General features: G+C 43.1%; 1 protein-coding gene across 1 annotated transcript; it reads left to right on the forward strand.

Annotated features, from left to right (window-relative positions):
- The first annotated feature begins 1,253 nt into the window (after positions 1-1,253).
- On the forward strand, positions 1,254-18,722 carry cavin1a (caveolae associated protein 1a). Its single transcript, XM_068718941.1, has 2 exons — positions 1,254-2,093; positions 15,749-18,722. The coding sequence occupies exons 1-2, from the start codon at positions 1,593-1,595 to the stop codon at positions 16,523-16,525; spliced, it is 1,278 nt and encodes a 425-aa protein (XP_068575042.1). The 5' UTR covers positions 1,254-1,592; the 3' UTR covers positions 16,526-18,722.
- The last annotated feature ends 380 nt before the right edge of the window (positions 18,723-19,102 follow it).

Consider the following 19,102-nt stretch of genomic DNA (forward strand, 5'->3'; position numbering starts at 1 on the left):
CTTGTGATAAGCCTTCAATTATTGCTTTAATGTATGTCGGTAATACCGTCTTCTCATTATCTAACAAATGATTTGGTGAAGATGTAATACTCAAGAATGATACGCACAAGCAAACAGAGTCTCGCTACACTTCTAGTGATATGTGCCTGTGGTGCTCTATATCATATTTTGATTTCATTTTTGGACAGTCTGATAAAGTAGATATCCACCATAATTTCTCTTAGAGAAGTGACTGGATATGAAACTATAGGTAGTAATTCCATCTCAGTACAACTGTTTTGGCTTTGTTTTGAAAAATCAATAAGTCAGTTGTTTAAACATGTTCAAAGAAAGCTAATTTGCATGTGGATGCTGTATTGACGCTCAATGCCTTTGTAATGAGTGCAGTGACCTCATTCATCCACCAGGTGGAGACATGGGCCGTGTTTCTACACAGAAAGCTGAGGACGAACTGTTCGATGCTGGAGGAAGGCAGAGTGCAAGTGCTCCTCCAATGCAGATGAATACAGACAACTGGAATCAACTCACCAAACAGCAGAGGTAAGACATCATTGATGAATATGGCTGAATAAAGTTTATTTGTTCTCTTCTTCGGCTGCTAGTTCTGTAAATTTTGGTTGTAAAGTGATACATATATTGTGGCAATCTGTGAAGTCTCAGCTTTTATAGTGCTTGCGCACAGATGCTCCGCGAGTTGGTGCTTGGACGTGTGCCTCTAAATTTTGTTTTGAAATCAGGAGACCTTTAAAATCTAGATTTGAGTAAATTCTTTCCACCAAAATCAAATTGTTTACAGGATATTCAACCTTTCAACCTTTGTTTCATTTTAATACATTGCATTTTTGAGTTCTGTCATTACAGGGCTAAAAGGCAATAAAGTAATCCATGAATATGAGATATGAGTTCCCACTTAATTACAATTTGTCCTTGGCATTGTGGAGTTTGGTTTATTGCCGGTAACACTCTTCTTGCTTCTTCGTGGTACGTTGTGTTTGGCCACCCCCTAGCGGTCCGTAGATTACCGCAACAAACAGCACTTTCAGCATAAACACCTCTGTGCATGCTCACAGCTTATGAGCCATCTACGAAGGGCCTGCGCCACTCCATCTCACGCGAGTACAAACAAAGCTTACGAGGTGGAGTCTGGTAGAGATGTGCCTCCCTGAGCTTGGGGACAGATTGGGCGGAGCCCCTGGCAGCAGGGGGTGGGGGGAGCTGGGGGGCGGGGGCCGTGTGGAAGAAGGGAAAACTTTTGACTGGGTGGTTTCACAGGGAGCAGAGGCATTTGAGTCAGGGCACACATGCCTCAGCTGTGAGAGGCCCTACTCCCCTTGGCTGGCTGGCATCCCGGAGCAGAGGCAGAGAGAGCGAGACAGAGAAGGCTGAGAGTGTGAGACTGAGGGTGAAGAGAAAGTTTAAGCGTGAAGTAGACTAGGAAGAGAAAAAGGAAGCGGTTGAGAAAGTTGCCTGAAAGAAACAAGAAAGAATTAGGGATTGAGTGCTGTGCAGCGGGGCTCCTGTGGGTTGTTTTTCAGTAGTGTATTTTTATCTGCAGTGAGTGTGCAGGCAGTTTGTATTTAGAGCTGACAGCCATGGCGGATACAGGTGTCAAGAAGGAGCACGTAGCCCTAGCAGAAGTGCCTTATGATGATGACGAGGTCGCCCTGGTGGGTGCCGCCACAGAGCCGGCAGTAGACGACGATGACCCTGCCGAGGAGGTGGACCTGGTGCTGGCCACTGGCCCCGGAGGCAAGAGTGAGGCGCAGATGAACGGGGTCATGGTGCTCTCTCTGCTGGACAAGATCATCGGGGTGGTGGACCAGATCCAGCAGACCCAGAACGGGCTCGAGGCCCGGCAGGAGGCCATGGAGAAGTCGGTGTCATCCATCCAAGGGGAGCTGACGAAGCTATCCAAGAACCACGTCGGCACGGCCAACACGGTCAACAAAATGCTGGACAAGGTGCGCAAGGTCAGCGTCAACGTCAAGACGGTGCGCAGCAACCTGGAGAAGCAGGCGGGCCAGATCAAGAAGCTGGAGAGCAACGAGAACGAGCTGCTCAAGAGACGCAACTTCAAAGTCCTCATCTACCAGGTGAACACTGAGAGCTGCGTGGTGTGTGTGTGTGTGTGTGTGTGTGTGTGTGTGTGTGTGTGTGTGTGTGAGCTTGTTCTTTTACTATCTACATCACAGGGTGGACTAAGCTATGGCAAACAATCTTTGTTTGAGAATGTGGTGGCTGTGCTTCACATGTGAATGTTAAGCTCACACTCACAGTACATGTTAAAGGGGGTGTGCTGCATTCCCCACACTGCAAAGGAAAGTTGGGAGGGGACGGAGTGTGAAACGCACCTTTTGACATAATCTCACCAGAGAGAGCAGGAGTCACACTGTGGCTTGAGTTGTTCTGTAGTGGAAATGTTATGTCGTTTCTCAGGATAGAGGATGCTGGCCAAAGCTCTGGCTCCGTGGTTTTCCGTGACGTAAATGTCTGAATCGTTTTTTCCTCAAACACTTAAATGAGCTGCAATGTTTACGAACAGTCAGACACTTTTTAGAAGCTGTTTGTATTTACGCTCAGTGAGAGGTTGATTCCTTCTCTCACCTATAAGGGAAAACTAGTAGCTTCCATGGAAAACAACGAAAGGCAGATTATGACCTCTCCCGCTCCAGGACTTGATGAATACCCAAATAAACTATATAAAGACTCGAGGGGTGTAAATAAAAAGGCCTATAAAGACTGGCATGAAGGGCTACTTGAGAATGACCAACGCCCCACCTCTGAGTGCTCAGAGGGCAGATAGTTGGCAGAGTGCTGGCATGTTAGATGAAGATGTAGTTTTTATTATTAAGATTTCTCAGAAGTGGGACACACTCACAAACCTTCACTTTAATATCTGAGAACACAATAAGTGTGAGCGTCGGGGCAGGGCCCAATTTATTTCAGGAAGCTTCTCAAACAGTTGGGACCATGAACATCCTGAAAATAGAAAATAATATGAATAAAGGACACCATGTTAGGCATTTGAGACAAGGTGAGCAGCTCTTTTTTTTTGCTGTCACGTCTGGCTGTTAAACTTGCAGCATGCAGGCATTCCTCATCCACATCACATCACAACCGCTGCAATTTGTAAGCTGGAAAAAGAAAGAATGCTTTCTCTAAAAACATTAGTAGCAGTGTATCTGAGAGTTGCAAACCTCTCGTGAGTAGAGCTTACTTCAGAATCCGTATTGGCAGGCAACCTTTTTCACCCCCCTCCTCCTGAGATGCCCACTATGGGAGCAGGTTACGCTATTGGCATGTTGCAGAAATCCAATCATAGACACTAGTCCTAAATAAATTACTCTGCAAAGCAGGTGCCTCCCGCTGTTAGTGACACTGCGTGGGCTACTGCATGCCTGTGTGCAATTGTCAGTGCAGGACACTGCACATGAACGAGGCGAGCAGTTTGCATTGCATGGAATTCGTAGAGCTAGCACTATTTTATAAAGCTCTGGCTTTTACCGTTTTTATTCTAGAATTCGTTTCGATTGTGTTTCGGCGGACAAATCATTTGAATCAAGTCACTTCCTGTTGGTGTTATCAAAACCATAATGCTCTTATCGCTGTCTAAACTGGTCCCAGTCAGGTTTCAAAGCTGTTGTAGGATCTGTAACTTCCATGTTGCAGTAGCTGCCACGATCTATTTATTGCCAAACGATGGCCGCACCGTGTCCAGTTTATATAACTCACATGGGCTGGTCAGACATTGGCAGCATTGCAAATCAACACTGGCTCTCAGGCTGGTTTCACCACTTTCCACCGTCCGTTTGTGTGTTAATGTGTAGGAATGGGCTTAGGGTTTGGCGTGGAGAGGTTAACGTTGAGGTTACGGTAAGCGTGTGTTGCAGTAAAGTCAGCAAGTGTCCTCACAAGTATCGTAATACGGGGGACATGTATACGTGTGGGGACATTCCTCACCAATATTGCATTTCACTCGCAGTGTCAATGTCAAGTGAGGCTAAAAGTTGAGTAAGACTTACTAAGTAAGTATATAATTTTCACAGCATTACCTTTGCTGTGAAGAACTTTTATACTCTGCTTTGTTAAACGAATACCAGCTTTAACTGTAACTGCAGTATTATTGCGGGGCGTCTGGTAGAGCAGGCTCGTCTTTCAATCAGAGGATCAGAGGTTCGATCCCCGGCTGCGCTAGTTGCTGTGCCTACGGTGTATGAATGGATGTGAATGGGTGAATGATGACATGTAGTGTTAAAACGTTTTGAGTGGTCGGAAGACTAGAAAAGCGCTGTACAAGTACACTCCATTTACCATTGTTCTCTCCTCTGTCTCTGCACTCTGAGAATAGCCACATGCTTAAGGATTTTTAGCCTGGAAAGACTTTGACAGTGATGCTTTATAATTAAACCTGCAATGATGGGGGCACGCAGGGTCCCCTGGCAACAGCAGGGCGTGGTCATGATGACATTTTCACCAAATGTACACTGCATGTCAACAGTGGGTGGAAGATGTATTCTGGTCGTTTACTTCAGTAAAAGTACTACAGTCTAAAATTATGATTTTACAATTAAAATTGCTGCATTCAGAATTTTATTTCAAGTTACTGTGAGGGAACTTTTAACTGGTTATGAATTGTCTCAATGTAATACTGATGACTCTGTATGACCTAGATAAGTAAACTAGACCATCGGCGAGAAGATTGGTTATTTCTTAATGGTTGTCAACACCACGCTGCTGGAGGGAAAGAAGGCACAGGAGAACCAGAACCAGGACTGAGCACTGTCAGACCCTGCTGCAGTAAAATGAGAGGTTTTCTAAAGGGATTCTGGTGCTCAGAAACGCTACCGCTTTTGTCCACAAGGGCCTCTAAAATCAACACAAGCAGAAAGTTCTTTGTAGTTGCTTTAAGTAAAAGTGAAGAAGTATTAGCATCAAAATATGCTTAAAATACCAGATTTGTAATACTTAATTTTGCACGTCGGTTTTGGGACTTCCGAGTTTGAAATGTATATGAGGGAAGTGGCACACTTCTTTTCTCATTAGGCAGCATTTTTGTTGAGTTTTAAAATAACAAACGCCTTATTACAAGTGACCTTGCAGCAGCTGAGGGTCTTCCTACTGCAGAAGGCACAAGCGGCCTGTCATCAGGGCTCTGTGGTTCACAGCTGGTCAATGATCCGTTGAGGCTCTGTTTTAACCAACCCAATGTTTCACTGCTCTGACTGTATTGCCTCTAATATTGCTGTCCTTTATAGACCAATTGTCTTTCCATTTCTAAACGAGTCCCAAGTTGATTTCCTGTTTGTCTCACAAGGCCAGGCATTTTGACTTTGTTAGTTCAGTCCCAGAGTCTAATATCCTTTTGTTGTGTTTAGCAATTTCCTTTTAGCAATAGCTGTCAGGAAATAAATCTAGAAACAAGCTGTTCAGAGATAATATTGTGTTTCTGTAGAAATGCCATGTTCCAGCAATAAGAATGTTTTTGCTTGTCCAAAAGCTGTTCGCCCATGTTGCACATTTTTGAAAAATGACCAAAGCGGTGAATAGATTATTGAAAAAGTTGTAGTTATAGTCATCATTTTCCAGTTTCTCATCTGCCATAGTGGTAAAGCCTGGCCCCAATAGTTAAGCCTCCTGCTCATCCTCTGACAAACCAAACACATCTATGTCCAGCAATTGTCTTGGCTTCAGCTAACTGAAGCTGTTGCTGGTTAAAAACCCCAGAGGGCTCGAGCTTTGTCTCAGCTAAGCCCTCCACATGTCCCAGTTGGAGACTTGCATGGAAGAGGTTGTCCTGCAGTGTGACAGTAGTCCCACCACACTCTCTACACGCTCTCATTTTGAACCACGGATGATCATAAAAGTTGTGTCGCGGATCAGAAACTTCATTGTTATTGTTTAAGTATTGTATTTTAATCAATACATGCCGCAGAACTTATTACACACAATCTTCTTCCTTGTCAAAACCTGACACTACATTTCCCACAATGCAACTTGCCCACCGACAGTTAGATGAGAAATGTGTGTGTGTTACGCGAGAAGCGGCTAATGTAGCTTCAAGCCGCTAGCCTCAAGCAGAGATGTAGAGCTACAGAGGTCTGGTAACCGCACTTCTTTCTTACTCCACACAAGTGAACCCTTGAGTAAATTCATCAGATTTCAGGCAGCTCCCTCTGCGCCTACAAAAGGCTCATTACAACGCATCTCACATATGCAGATGTACTTTCCAAACCCTGTAATCAGATGTGTAAAAGTGATTGAGTTTTTTTTTAATTGTCATCATTCTATGGATAACCAGCAGCAAAACAACATGGCTTCCATGTGACGCAAGTACCAGTGTGAGTTCTCATTTTAGATCATTAGATAAGGGAATATGTGTGCTTTTATTAGATACTTTAAACTGCGACTCGGCCTATCAGATCGGCCCATTAAAATGATTATGTGGATTAATCCAGTGTACGCAATGTGATACGTCCATCAGAGTGTGAGACTGTACAGTTGTGTGTCTGGAATCAGGGTGTGTTTGGCTGCAGCTCAAACACAAGCGATAGCCGTGTGGTGGACTCTATGATGGAGACGTAAGACTTCTCGGTTACAGTCTACTTATTCCAGAGCTCAGATCGCAGCCAACGAGCAATGCTACCCATGCTGTGTAATATCTCTGTTCCACTTACTCCAGACAAAGTGATCCAACCAAGAGTTTTTTTTGGCCACTTCAGATTTCTCAATATTTGTTTTCAGGCATAAATCTGATCTCATTACAGAGAGGGTAGTCATGAAGCACTTAGGCAACCTCTTGTAGGCAAGAGCAACAACTCGACCAAAAAGCACTCGACCAGCAGCTCTTAAGTTAGTGTTGTGATTCATCCCGCTGGCATCTCTCTGCCTCTCCTGCCAACATTCCCACTTGTTCCCCTCCCTCTTTCTCAGGTTCTCTCCCACTATCATCTTCGCCCCTTCTACTCCAACTCAGACGTCTAATCCAGAACCAAGCTCATTCAGTAATTTATAACGGCACTTGCGCTGCACACTGTGTCGCTCTCTTCCAGTCTCCCCTCTCTGCCCCTTTCTCCTGCTTCCCTTCTCTTCGCTGGGCTAGTGGAAAGATATCTGGCAGGCTCCACATTTCACTATTGCATGTCAGCGACCAAGTCGAGCGAGCTCAGAGTTCCAGTGCTCCGTGGCGTGTGAGCCTCTGCATGTAAAATAGTTGTCCAATAGCTAATGGGGTCATGGGTTGCAACACTATAGCATACATGGCAATTAAAAAATAACTATTAAAATAACTATTATTTTATGCCAAAAAGATCGGTGTTCAAAGTGAACCCTAATAGATACAGTATATTCTCAGTGTGACTTAAACTCTGAAGACACCTATCTCCAAGATCTTATCAAGAGAGCCCTTTAGATTTTGTTCTAATAATAGTTCGACATTTGTATTTGCTTTCTTGCAAAGAGTTAGATGAGATGGTTGCAACCGCTCCCATGTCTGTACGTTAAATACGAGGCTACAGCATATTCGCACAAAAACGGCTCACTGTCCGAAAGTAGCGAAGTCAAGAGCAGCTAAATGAACCTGATCAATTTCACAAAAAGTGACTTGTTGATAGACTGTTTCTTTGCCAGTCGTAGTCACGTAAGAAAGTCAGTGCACCCCTTTTTTTTAAATAATCCCCCGTAACATGGCAAATTTATGTTTTTTTTGGTACAAATTAAACAAACAAGATATGAAGTGTTAAGCTAAGATAGCGGTTGCTTCATATGTTCCGCACAGGTGTGAGAGAGGTTTTGATCTTGTCATCTTACTTTTGTCAAGAAAACCAATAAGTATATTTACCAAAATGTCTAAAAATTCCTTTGAAGTCAAGCTTTTATTACCGCAGCTTATCTCTTTCTCTCAACCTCTTTGTTCAAGCAGCGACCAATAACATCTTGCAGCCAGAGCTATGTTTCTCTTGGCATGTTTGGCCAAATCTGGCTGTTTGTAACACTCTGATCCTCCTCTCTCTCTCTCTCTCTCTCTCTCTCTCTCTCTCTCTCTCTCTCTCTCTCTCTCTCTCTCTCTCTCTCTCTCTCTCTCTCTCTCTCTCTCTCTCTCTCTCTCTCTCTCTCTCTCACACACACACACACACACACACACACATTTTCTACGCCACAGGGAAGGAAGTGAATTCGTCCTTAAGCAAAAACAATTCTTTTCCATTTGGTTTGTAAGTCTTTTATATTTTGTAAAGTTCAAAATCATTGTCCTTGCTTTAAAAAAATTTAAAAGAAAATTCTATCTTCAATGTCCCTAGTTTATAATAATTAAGTGTGTTCTGAAAACAGCAGTGTACCGGCCAGCATCCTCTGCTATTGTTCATCTTGTTTGCTGTTTTTTATACTTATGACTCAGTAAGGACTAAGGGTTGATAACTAAGTCTAATTTGATATACTCACATACAGTACATTTGCTCTCTGCTGTGCTTTAACAGATTGAGTGTACAACACTCTGTGCTGTGTGTGTGTGTGTGTGTGTGTGTGTGTGTGTGTGTGTGTGTGTGTGTGTGTGTGTGTGTGTGTGTGTGTGTGTGTGTGTGTGTGTGTGTGTGTGTGTGTGTGTGTCAGTTATATAGGAGGTGAATCTGCTGGTAGTGTTACTGTAGCCGTTCCTGTGCCCCTGTCATTAAGATATACAGTTGGTGCAGCAGAAAGAGGATCCCTGCTATTCCAACATGTCTTCATGTTGTGGTTGAGTTATTTAGGGACACAAATTTATAAGTATTTGTTGCACATCACATTTTTTTTCTGTTTTAATACACCCAAAAAAAAACGATTTCAAAATCAATCCCTCAGGTGCTTGTGTGTACACGTGTGCATACTTCTACAGTATAAATCAGTCCAGATGTGTTTGCGAGCGGTTTCTCCGCGTCCACAAAGAGGACACCAAGCTGATCTCGGGCCCCGGCAGCCTTCCTGTCTCACACAACATCCCCGTCCCACAGTAGCAGACAGATTTCACCAGCTGGGAGACCAATCAGGTCACCCCTCGACTTGAACAGTTGTAGGCAGCGGTCTTGGCCGTTGAACAGAAATGTGTCCTCATACCACATCACAACTCGGTGGAAGCTGCTGATACCCTCCGTCCTGTTTATTCCAAGATTTGTAGGCACACCCTTCGCCTACAAGGCCACAGCCAAAATAAAGCATTGGCCAAATTATCTGGGTTGGTTTATTACAGGAAACCGCTTCAGTATGTCGCTGTTCATTATAGATGAACCAGCAGCAATGCAATGGAAAGGTGTGAGGTCTCTTCTTTCATTGAGTGGGTCTTAGCTATCAGCAGCACCAACTAATTGATTGATTGATTGATTGATTGATTGATTGATTGATTGATTGATTGATTGATTGATTGATTGATTGATTGATGTATCAATTATGACATCATATATGTGTATGGTTTGGCCTAATTTCAGATAAATGTATGTGTGTGTTTGACTATTTGTTGGCTTCATACTGCCTTTTGAATAATACTTGTATAATAAGTTGCCTTTTTTAATATATTTAATCATTTATATATTTAATATATTTCCCACAATAAATACCATAAATTCTGCAAATACATATTTAATTACCTGTGAATCAAGGTACCACTAGAGATGTCTTTTTAATGTATTATTTTATGGCAGGAATGTAAGAAGTTGCTGTTGATGCAGCATCCATAAGTTCACTATTAATATACCGGCTATTGCTGTAACATAAGAGGTTGCGTGTGAAGGCAGAGGCTGCTCTGTTCAGGCCTCCAGTATGAAGAGCAACAGTCAGGTCACTCTGGTGGTGTATTTCCTGCTGCTGCTGTGGCGGCTCGCCGTTCTTGTCACTGGCATGTGAGTTATAGGTCGTCACTGAGAACGTGCCAGGTTTTGGGTGCCCTTGGGATTAGATTTTGCATGCACATGGATGTTTAGGATGATTAATCTATTAATAATGGGTCAGTTTGAAAGGCAAACTATGAAGGTGGAACATCGCAAGATTAATACAAAGACAGCCCAGTCGCGCATGTTAGATTAAAACAAGGGTGTACAGTGAATACCTGATCCACAAGGACAGAATGAAAGCTGCACAGCCTGTCAGTTTTTCCTTCTACAATGTTCCAGTGGCTTCATTCAGTATCACACTACCAGCAGCTCGATTAGGACAAAGCAAAGCAGTGTGCGTGATTGGCTGGTTGCCCCAGGTGTTATTTTCCAGGAGTTATTTGTCATCATTCATGATATTGGCCTAATGTAATTCAGCAGTTATAGTTTCCTATAGCTGGGCCCAGCACTGTGTTCATGTTGGCAGAGAATTTGAGAGCTAATCAATTTGGCTGACTAACCCTTTATTGTCGATGTGGATGGCGCGATTACAGAGAAAGGGATATTTATGAAATATAGCACTGTAGCTGCTAGTTCACAGAGAGACGTAAATGGAAAAGCACATTTATATCTTTGCATGGGACTAACCCTGTTTTTCCAGTGGTCTCAGAGTCGTGGATGTGGGAAGGCTGAGCCGTGGAAAAGGGCTTCCCCCTGTGTGTGAAACCACAAATCACTGTGACAGCAAACCCGAGGAACTCCCTTCCTGTGGTCTGCACTGAAGCATGACATCGCCATGTTGGCTTCAGGAGACACAGACACCCTTCTCTTTTCTGAAGACAGAGTGGGATTGGTTGTTAATATTTCCATTACCCACAGGACGAATAAGAGAGCTTCATGAAACAGATTTGTATTGTGCCCTCAGTCATAAGAGTCAGGCTCAAAATGCCTGAGGTAGCAGGCGGCTGGACCAGTCCTCTGTGAATTGTTTGAGCCTCATTCAGGAGAGTGTGGGAGGCATCAATATGAATGACCAGAGAACATTAGCGTCCTTATTTTAGCCACAGAGCACTCTTTAGGGATCAAAGCAATCGCAATCCAGGCCTCTGCAGGGCTGTCACACACCAACCACCACCTCTGTTTCATGTCAATCTCTTCGCTTGGCCTTCTCCCATCCCAGAGGGGGCAAACGGGTCGGTGATATCACTCATTGTGAAAGCTAAGTGCACAGCTGCAAGGACTGGACTCGATCTGACAGCTGCCCCTGTGACTCACCGGAGAGGCCTTTCATCACACTGCCGCAAAAGGAACGGTGTGTTTATCCATAAGAGAGCGAGATGCTAAGTGTCCGCATGCATGTAAGTGGATCAGGATCGTGAACGTGAATGAAAGTCAATCTGCTGCCCATCCCAACCACTCAGAAGGAAATATTTGTAAAAAAAATATATATGAAAGCAGTCAGAGTATTTTCCTCGTTCGGGTTTCTTTGGATAAATGTCATGTTACTAATAGGATCACTATTGTATTAAATACAGAATATTTATTTTAGATTCAATATTTATGCATTATTACATTGTATAACATTTATTTTAATCGTAAGTGAACCCCACACAGCCTACAACTTACAATTAATAGCAGGGATAACATGTTTGATTGCTTTTCTGTTTTTAAACTGGCAATCTGGCTTCTAATAATCCTTCACAAACGACACAGCCTTTTAATTATTGTATTAATGCAGTGGGTGACAACATATTTAAATAACCGAGCAGGAATATCGGACCAGGTGGATTAGTTTCAGCCTTTTAACAGCAGATAGAGAGACGAGAGAATGAGGGAGATGGAGAGAAGTAGACGCCAGCAGCTTTAGTCAGAGCTGCTGAGGTCTTTGTATCGAGCTGATCGAAAACACTGTTTGCTCTGTCGTCATTGGTAACAGTCCATGGTTAAATTATCCCCCAGCCCTGGTATGAGTCAGACAGAGAACATTTTGCTGATGATATTTAAACAATGAAAAAGCTTTGTATTTGTTACATGAACACCTTGAATAAAAATCTAATTGTTTTAGGATTTCATCATTTTCACCACAGGATGAGCACATTGTTGTCTAATCTTTAATAATTCACCAAAGCAGGAGGAGCTGCTGGTCACCCACAGATCTTCTTGGCCCGTTTCAACATTTCTGTCTCGATAGTAGGTTATAGTCTGTAGCTGTTGACCAAAATCGTTCCCCTCAGTCTGCTGGTACTTTTTAGTTGCATCTTCTGTGTTGGGCCTCCTTCTGAGAGACGCCTCGGACAGTTGTTGGCTTGTCTGAGCAAATCAAACACTCTTACACACAGAGAGAAAGAGAGAGAGAGAGAGAGAGAGAGAGTTCCCACTCTTTCTCGCCAACTTTTCCATGAGGTATGATTCCTGCCACTTTTGGAGGAAAGAAACATGAGCAACAGACCTCCTTCTTATTGAGGAGAGCACACATACACTCTGTCTCATTATTCCCCTGGCATCTGTCAGTAAACACACACACACGGTGCCGACTTTTCCACTGCTGGTAAGTGGGAGGAGAGTGGAAGGTAACGCAGAGACACTAATGGACTTACCATCTTCTTCCTCAAGCCCCCTTCTTTGTAATCAGGCAGGGAAACACAAACAGGGTTTGCTGATGTTATCACGATTTCCACCGATACAGAGTCAAGTTTTAAGAATGTCGACAACAAAATGCTCCAACGTGCAACGCCTCTGTTTATTCATGTGGGTTCCCACAAGCCTTAGAAGTCTAATAAAAGATAAATAACATTCGAAAAATGTTACTAAAAATATATCTAGTAGAGCTAGACCAATAAATAGTCTGATATCAGCTTATTGCAGATACATGTGGTCCTGGATCATGTTGCAGCTTCTCTGTTCCGTGTGACCTCAGCTGTTCCCATGATGCCTTTGCCTGATATCAGACAGGGTTGGTAGCACTTGAACTCGGTGGAGTGGGAGGATTCAAAGGTCTGGACCCAGACGATGGATACCTAGCACTGCTGTTTTTCCATAGGCTGCAGACGCTTCCTGTTCAGGCGTCAGAACTTCTCATGAAAAGTGTTCACAGTTTGGCTTCATGGGAAAAAAAACAAAAAAGTGTGTCTGCATTGCTGTGTGTGAGGGTGGGTGTACACATGTCAGCATGAATACTTATACTCATATGTATTTGTATGTGTATTTATACACAGAGGTTGTCTTACCTAAGGGTTGTTTACTCCAGGAACACAGGAGATGCACTTATATATATATATATATATATATATATATATATATATATATATATATATATATATATATATATTTAATGTAAGCTCAACACCCTGGCTTTCAGTTTAAGCCAACCAGCCAAACTCTCCGCAGTAAACAACTTTTCTCAGAGACATGTGAGGTCACCTGAACAGCTTCTTAGTCAGCTATTCAATGTTTCTTTAGTACACATGTTTATCATGCGTGGGTTTATCTTTAAATCTTCAACGAGTTCTGGTCACATTTCAGGACATTTTGCATATTTGTCCTATCCAGTTTTACATATCATATCTCTACGGTAAAATATTGGGGCGGAGTTATGTACTCATGCATTCAGAAATGTCTGTCGATAATGTTCTTACTGCAGCTCAGCCCCACTCTGCTCTTTGTGCACGGCTGCAAAGCAGGTGCAGTTTATATTTTAGTAGTTTAATTGTAGTACACTCATGTCGGTGTACTGTGCTTGAGAGACGTCAGCTGTTTATCCAGCTAAACTTCACCACCCACCAGAGACAACATGAGCAGGTGGTTGCCATGGTCACAGAGCGCTGTGTTTATCTGTTGCCGTGCAGGAGAGGAGGGGTGTTGTGTGTGTGTGTGTGTGTGTGTGTGTGTGTGTGTGTGTGTGTGTGTGTGTGGGGGGGGGGGGGGGGGGGGGGGCAGCCAGAGAACGGTAGAAGATTGAATCCAGAGAGAAGCAAAGGCCAGCCAAAAATAAACCCATAGAGAGCAGGTCGAGCCCACACCATACACGGCACCAGATAAGCAGGCAATGCCCATTTTATGGTCGGATCGTATGGCCATATCTAAACTCCTCAGGGAGATGTGCCGATCACGTGATCTGACAGGTGTTTGTCTTTCAGAAGTTTGATATCAACATTGAAATCCAGTTTTACTTTAAATATTGCAAGTTAGTACTGACAAAACTCTACAAAACCCACCTTATAGAGTCCAGTATGAGTTTTCAAACCTGTAGTCTGCTTGAAAACATTGATATTGGCAGTGACAAATCAAGACATGTCCCAATATACCTCTTCAACACTCCCGAAAATCCCTCAAACATGCCTCCTCCTCATGTGTTGCTCTCTGCTGTCAGTCAGCCCTGCTAGTTCTGCGAGACAGTCAGTCTGGACATGGCAACAGGCTGACCTCAGACTCTAGAGATGAGGTCAGCCGTCAGTAGATATTGGACAAAACTGAGCAGAAGACATGTTTTATTTTTCTCAAATTCAGCACGTCAAACCAAATTTGCTTTTCAGCTTTGAGCTAATATTCAGATCATGAACCTTTATGGTTAGAAAATGATGAGCCCAGTTTCAGACAACCTAGTAAGGCCAAGATATGGTGAAGACACAGATATTAAAGGATGCTTTTTTTGTTGTAAATGTAATAAAAAACATGTGACTTACTCTCATACATCTTATGCTTGTATAAAGAGAAGCAGTGAGGTGGCACTGAGGTGCAGCAGGGTGAGATCTTTAATCCCTCTAGGGGCCACCGACATGCTGTCAAGGGGCTAACATAGTTACCATGATGCTGCTTCTCCTTGTGTGGATGTCTGGTACCGCACTGACGGTGTCCTGCCACTCAACATGGACATATTGTTTCTGCAGCACTGATTGATTGGCAGCAGGTCAGCAGTAACTGTCTGTACAGTGTGTGGTAAAGTAAAAGACTAAGAAGGAAGTGTAAGTTGACACCTGTGCAGTTTGATTTACAATTTGGGAAACGTTTCTGTATTGCTGTATGCAGAACTGATAGTATGGCCCTACTTCTGGGTTTACACATACAGTTATTTTGTGTGAACTGCCACACTGCTGTGCTGTGTACATTTTACGGCTAAACTGAAACTGTGCAAACCACCGAGTCTTTCCAGTGAAGCGAAAGCAGCATCATACATTATAGAACATATAGATATAGAACATCTCTAATTTATAGATAATCCATATATTTTTCTAATATAAAACGTGTTTGCTATTAGATTTGATTGTAAATCAAGCTGTTAATTAACAACATTGAAAGTGTGTGAGTTCAGTATTTATAGAGAAATGATGATGAAATGATAGCAAAGTAGCAGGAAATACTCCTGTGGTTACAGATGCAACAGCCAGTTAGCGTTAGTTTCAGTATGACTGTGGAGTTGCAGGTTATTTATTTGAATCTCCATAGTTTTATTGTCATTTCAGGGATGTGGTATACAGCAGATGTGACCACACCGGGCTGTGTTATTATATTAAGACTTGAGAAGTATAAAATAACTGGCTGCAGCCATGTTGGCACTTGATTGCTGGCCTATGATTGACACCACTAGATGGCACTCTACACAAGCTACAAGCAGTAAAATGTGTGCAGTGTGTAGATGACACATGAATCTGTGAAGCATCATGCTCATATTTACAATTTAATTTCTCACCCAAAGGCCATTAACTTCACTTTCTCAAGCTGATGATTTCCACATGGCATATTAAATAAAGTCATAATTTACATCGATCATACAATACAATCAGTGTCGCACCATGTCTGATAATTTTGTAGTCAAGGTCAATTTGAAAATGATTCAATTCACGCATTGTGATTCCTTAATATAATGCTTCTGTGGCTAAATATTCTTCTGTTTTTCTACAATTTTTCTCACTCAGGACCAAGTGAAGCCACCGAAGACGTCCAAATCCAAGGCAGCAGAGACGGTGGTTGAAGGCCAAGTCGTGGAGGGCCTTGAGCAGATACCCGAGGGACAAGAGGGACTCCCAGACAATCTCAACTCAGATGAGGAGGTGGAGATCGAGGAGATTATCGAGGAGTCTCGTACCAAGCGCCTCCAGCGCACCACCAAGCAGCAAGTGGACAACATAAAGAAAGCCTTCTCCAAAGAGAAAATGGAGAAGACCAAGTTGAAGACAAAGGAGAACTTGGAGAAGACCAAGCAGAAAACCCGCGACAACCTGGAGAAGACGAGACAGAAAACTCGCGACAACCTGGAGAAGACCAAGCACAGCCTGGAGAAGAAGATGGGCAAGCTCGGGACCCGCATGACCCCCAACATGGAGCGCAGGGCCAAGATGAAGAGCTCCAAAGACAAAGCGAAGAAGTCCCTCACTCCCGACCACACAGTCTACGCTCGCTCCAAGACCAGCGTGTACCGCGTGCCCCCCTTCACCTTCCACGTGAAGAAGATCCGAGAAGGGGAGGAGGAGGAGGTGGTGGTGCAGAACACGGAGATGGTGGAGGTGGCCAAGGGCGAGGGCGAGGACCAGCCAGGCGGAGAGGAGAACGGGCTGGGGGTGCACACGGAGGTGGAAGAAGGGGAGCTGGTGAGGGTAGACAGCCCAGAGATGGAGGCTCTGTTGGAGGTGACTGAGGACTCTCGGCTGGTCGGGATGGAGCCAGAGCACCTAAAGAAGGCCCAGAGCGACTAGAGCGTCGCCGCTCTGCAGGGCTGTGAAGGGAGCGATGGGAGGGCAACGGAGTTGAGTCATAAGGACACAATATTAGGCGTCGGGAACTTTCTAGACGTGATCACAGTCGATGACATCACGTTTTGTTTTCTGTTCTCTTTTTACTGTACCCAACAGGGATGACTTTCATATCTGCTCCATTAAGCATACAAATAAGAAAAAAACAAAAACAACGCTTGGTTTTGAAACTTGCTGCACGCTGACTGGCTACGTTAATAAGGCTATTTGCTGTTTGCCGTTGGTTTGATCAATTGAGTGGCTATAACAATAATAAAAAGGTATAAATAGTTTTTGCTATTGAGGATGTAATGTATAATCTAATATTTGCCATGTATGATATGCACATTAGTGGGTATCGTGACGGGAAATTGTTGGCCGGATGGTTTTAGTAACGTAATGTGCACGAGTGAAACAAAGAAAATAAACATATAGGCAAGTGGTAGGCCTATAGAAGAAGTAAAGATCTATGGCATAAAGGTTATTTACTGCCAATCACTCAGCCATTGCGCCAAATGTATCAATATAATGTAAATGACTGAAAATAGAAGCGTACTGTCTGATAAATGATGTTGGGAACATCAAAACACTGACAAATTTAAAAAAATGTAAACACACAGATAGCAGAGCAATAAACAGCTAACGTTACTGTTGTGAACAATCATTTTAAGACGTAATGTTTTACTTCTTGTGCTTTGATTAAAAGACGCATTAGAACATCAGCTATATATTATAATGAAATACTCAAAGCTGACATCAATGAGATTTAGAATGTAGCCTTTTGTATCTTTCACAATGAATGCTTGAAAACGCGCTTGATCATCATTTTACTGTAATGTTTTGATGTGTGCTCACCATGCTTTATGTGTCGCATCTGGACATGCTGTACCTACTCACCAACCTCCACAGAGGAAAAGAAAACCAACCCTGTCACCATGGTCACAGCCCATCGCGGTACATTTGCACGTCTCTTAATTTTTCACAAAGGTAATGGCAGACGGACAAATGATGGTTTTAAGAGCGAGATGACAGTTTAATGGCTGACTACGTAACAAGAGGAGATGTAAATGTCATGCTGAATGCAGTCTTTGTGAGATGGCACACAGTCAAGTGTTATGAATGGCACTTTAATAAATGTTAAAACATCGTACCGTACGTTTTTTTTGCAGAGGTGCAATCTTGTGTACTTCCTCTGATTTAAGAAAGGAACGTCCACACTGATGAAAAGAGCTGTCTGGCCATCATTGTAAGCGAGAGAATAAGGCGATTGTGGAGAATTGGAGGAAACTATAATAATTGGATTGTAATTACTCTGAACCTCGGAGTAAACTGGCAATGCCATGTGTTCATTAATTGCCACTTTTAGTGAGGAAAGCACATGGGGCTCCAGAAAAGGATGTGCAGAGACTGTGTGTTAGCTTGATGTGGTGCAGGCACGCAGAAGCCCACTGTGTAGCATGGAGAACCATTAAAATAATCAATGGGTGGGGCAATGCAATTAAGGAGAGTGCTCCCTCAGAGCGCCGGGCAGGATAGCGAACAGTGAGAAGAACTGACAAAAGGTGTGTGTGTGTGTGTGTGTGTGTGTGTGTGTGTGTGTGTGTGTGTGTGTGTGTGTGTGTGTGTGTGTGTGTGTGTGTGTGTGTCGTAGTGAAGAGTAAGTATGTGCATACCATATAACCACACTTATATCTCCAAGTTTATGTCGGCATCCCATGCAAATTTCCAAGAAGCAAATAAATCAATTACAGGCCTGTGACATCACATAAGTATTGTAATATTATGTAGTGCATAATTATATAATTTTAGTATTTTTTTGATAAAAACATTTGCATCGTTTTGCACACCAAACATCACAACACTTGTAAGATATTGGTCTCGTTGGGAAAAGAAAGAAGTGTGTTTTTGCCACCATGTTTGTTTTGCCTTGTCTTGACCTACTGGTTATTAAAAATGCATTGCATAAAAATGATGCTATAAGCTGGGGTAGTCTAGTTTATACAGAGACATTGTCATTTAAAAAAGCAAAATGCAAGACAGTGTGAGAAATAGTTGCTCTTTGTGTTATTGATTCATACTCAAATAATGAAGCTTGCCTTTTATTTTGTGTCTGAGGCCTCTTTTGCCAATTCAATATTAATAAAAGCTTACTGATAATATATATTGCCTGTTATTGTATTTTCTCGAATTGTATAAACATGTTATATACCTGAATATTGTGTGTCACTGTGTGTGTTTTATTCTCTTAGTCCACTGAATTAGGTTCAGGAGAGGTCGATACCAATACACAACACTACTGGCGATATTAAACTCTTGATGACGTCGACGCTGCCAGTAACTCAGATGACTTCCAGGCCGGCTGTTCCGTCGAGCTGCACGTGCTCCCTCCGCTGCAAATGAGCGCGCTGGCCCGCTCTGTGGTCCACGCGCAGGGAGGGTAGGCAGGCAGGAACAGCGCAGTTGCGACAGCAGTAAACACGACGTTCTCAACCAACCTCATCATAAAGCCCCGCCTCTTCTACATATAAACCGCATTCTGAT

The sequence above is a fragment of the Cebidichthys violaceus genome, unplaced genomic scaffold, assembly GCF_023349555.1.
Source record: "Cebidichthys violaceus isolate CVI_PGR_0920_01 unplaced genomic scaffold, fCebVio1.0.p SCAF_23, whole genome shotgun sequence".
Taxonomy (NCBI): domain Eukaryota; kingdom Metazoa; phylum Chordata; class Actinopteri; order Perciformes; family Stichaeidae; genus Cebidichthys; species Cebidichthys violaceus.

Coding starts and splice junctions, on each gene's coding strand:
- cavin1a (XM_068718941.1), top strand. CDS start 1,593: ATGGCGGATACAGGTGTCAAGAAGGAGCACGTAGCCCTAGCAGAAGTG. Junction 2,094..15,748: donor TCAAAGTCCTCATCTACCAG/GTGAACACTGAG, acceptor TTTCTCACTCAG/GACCAAGTGAAGCCACCGAA.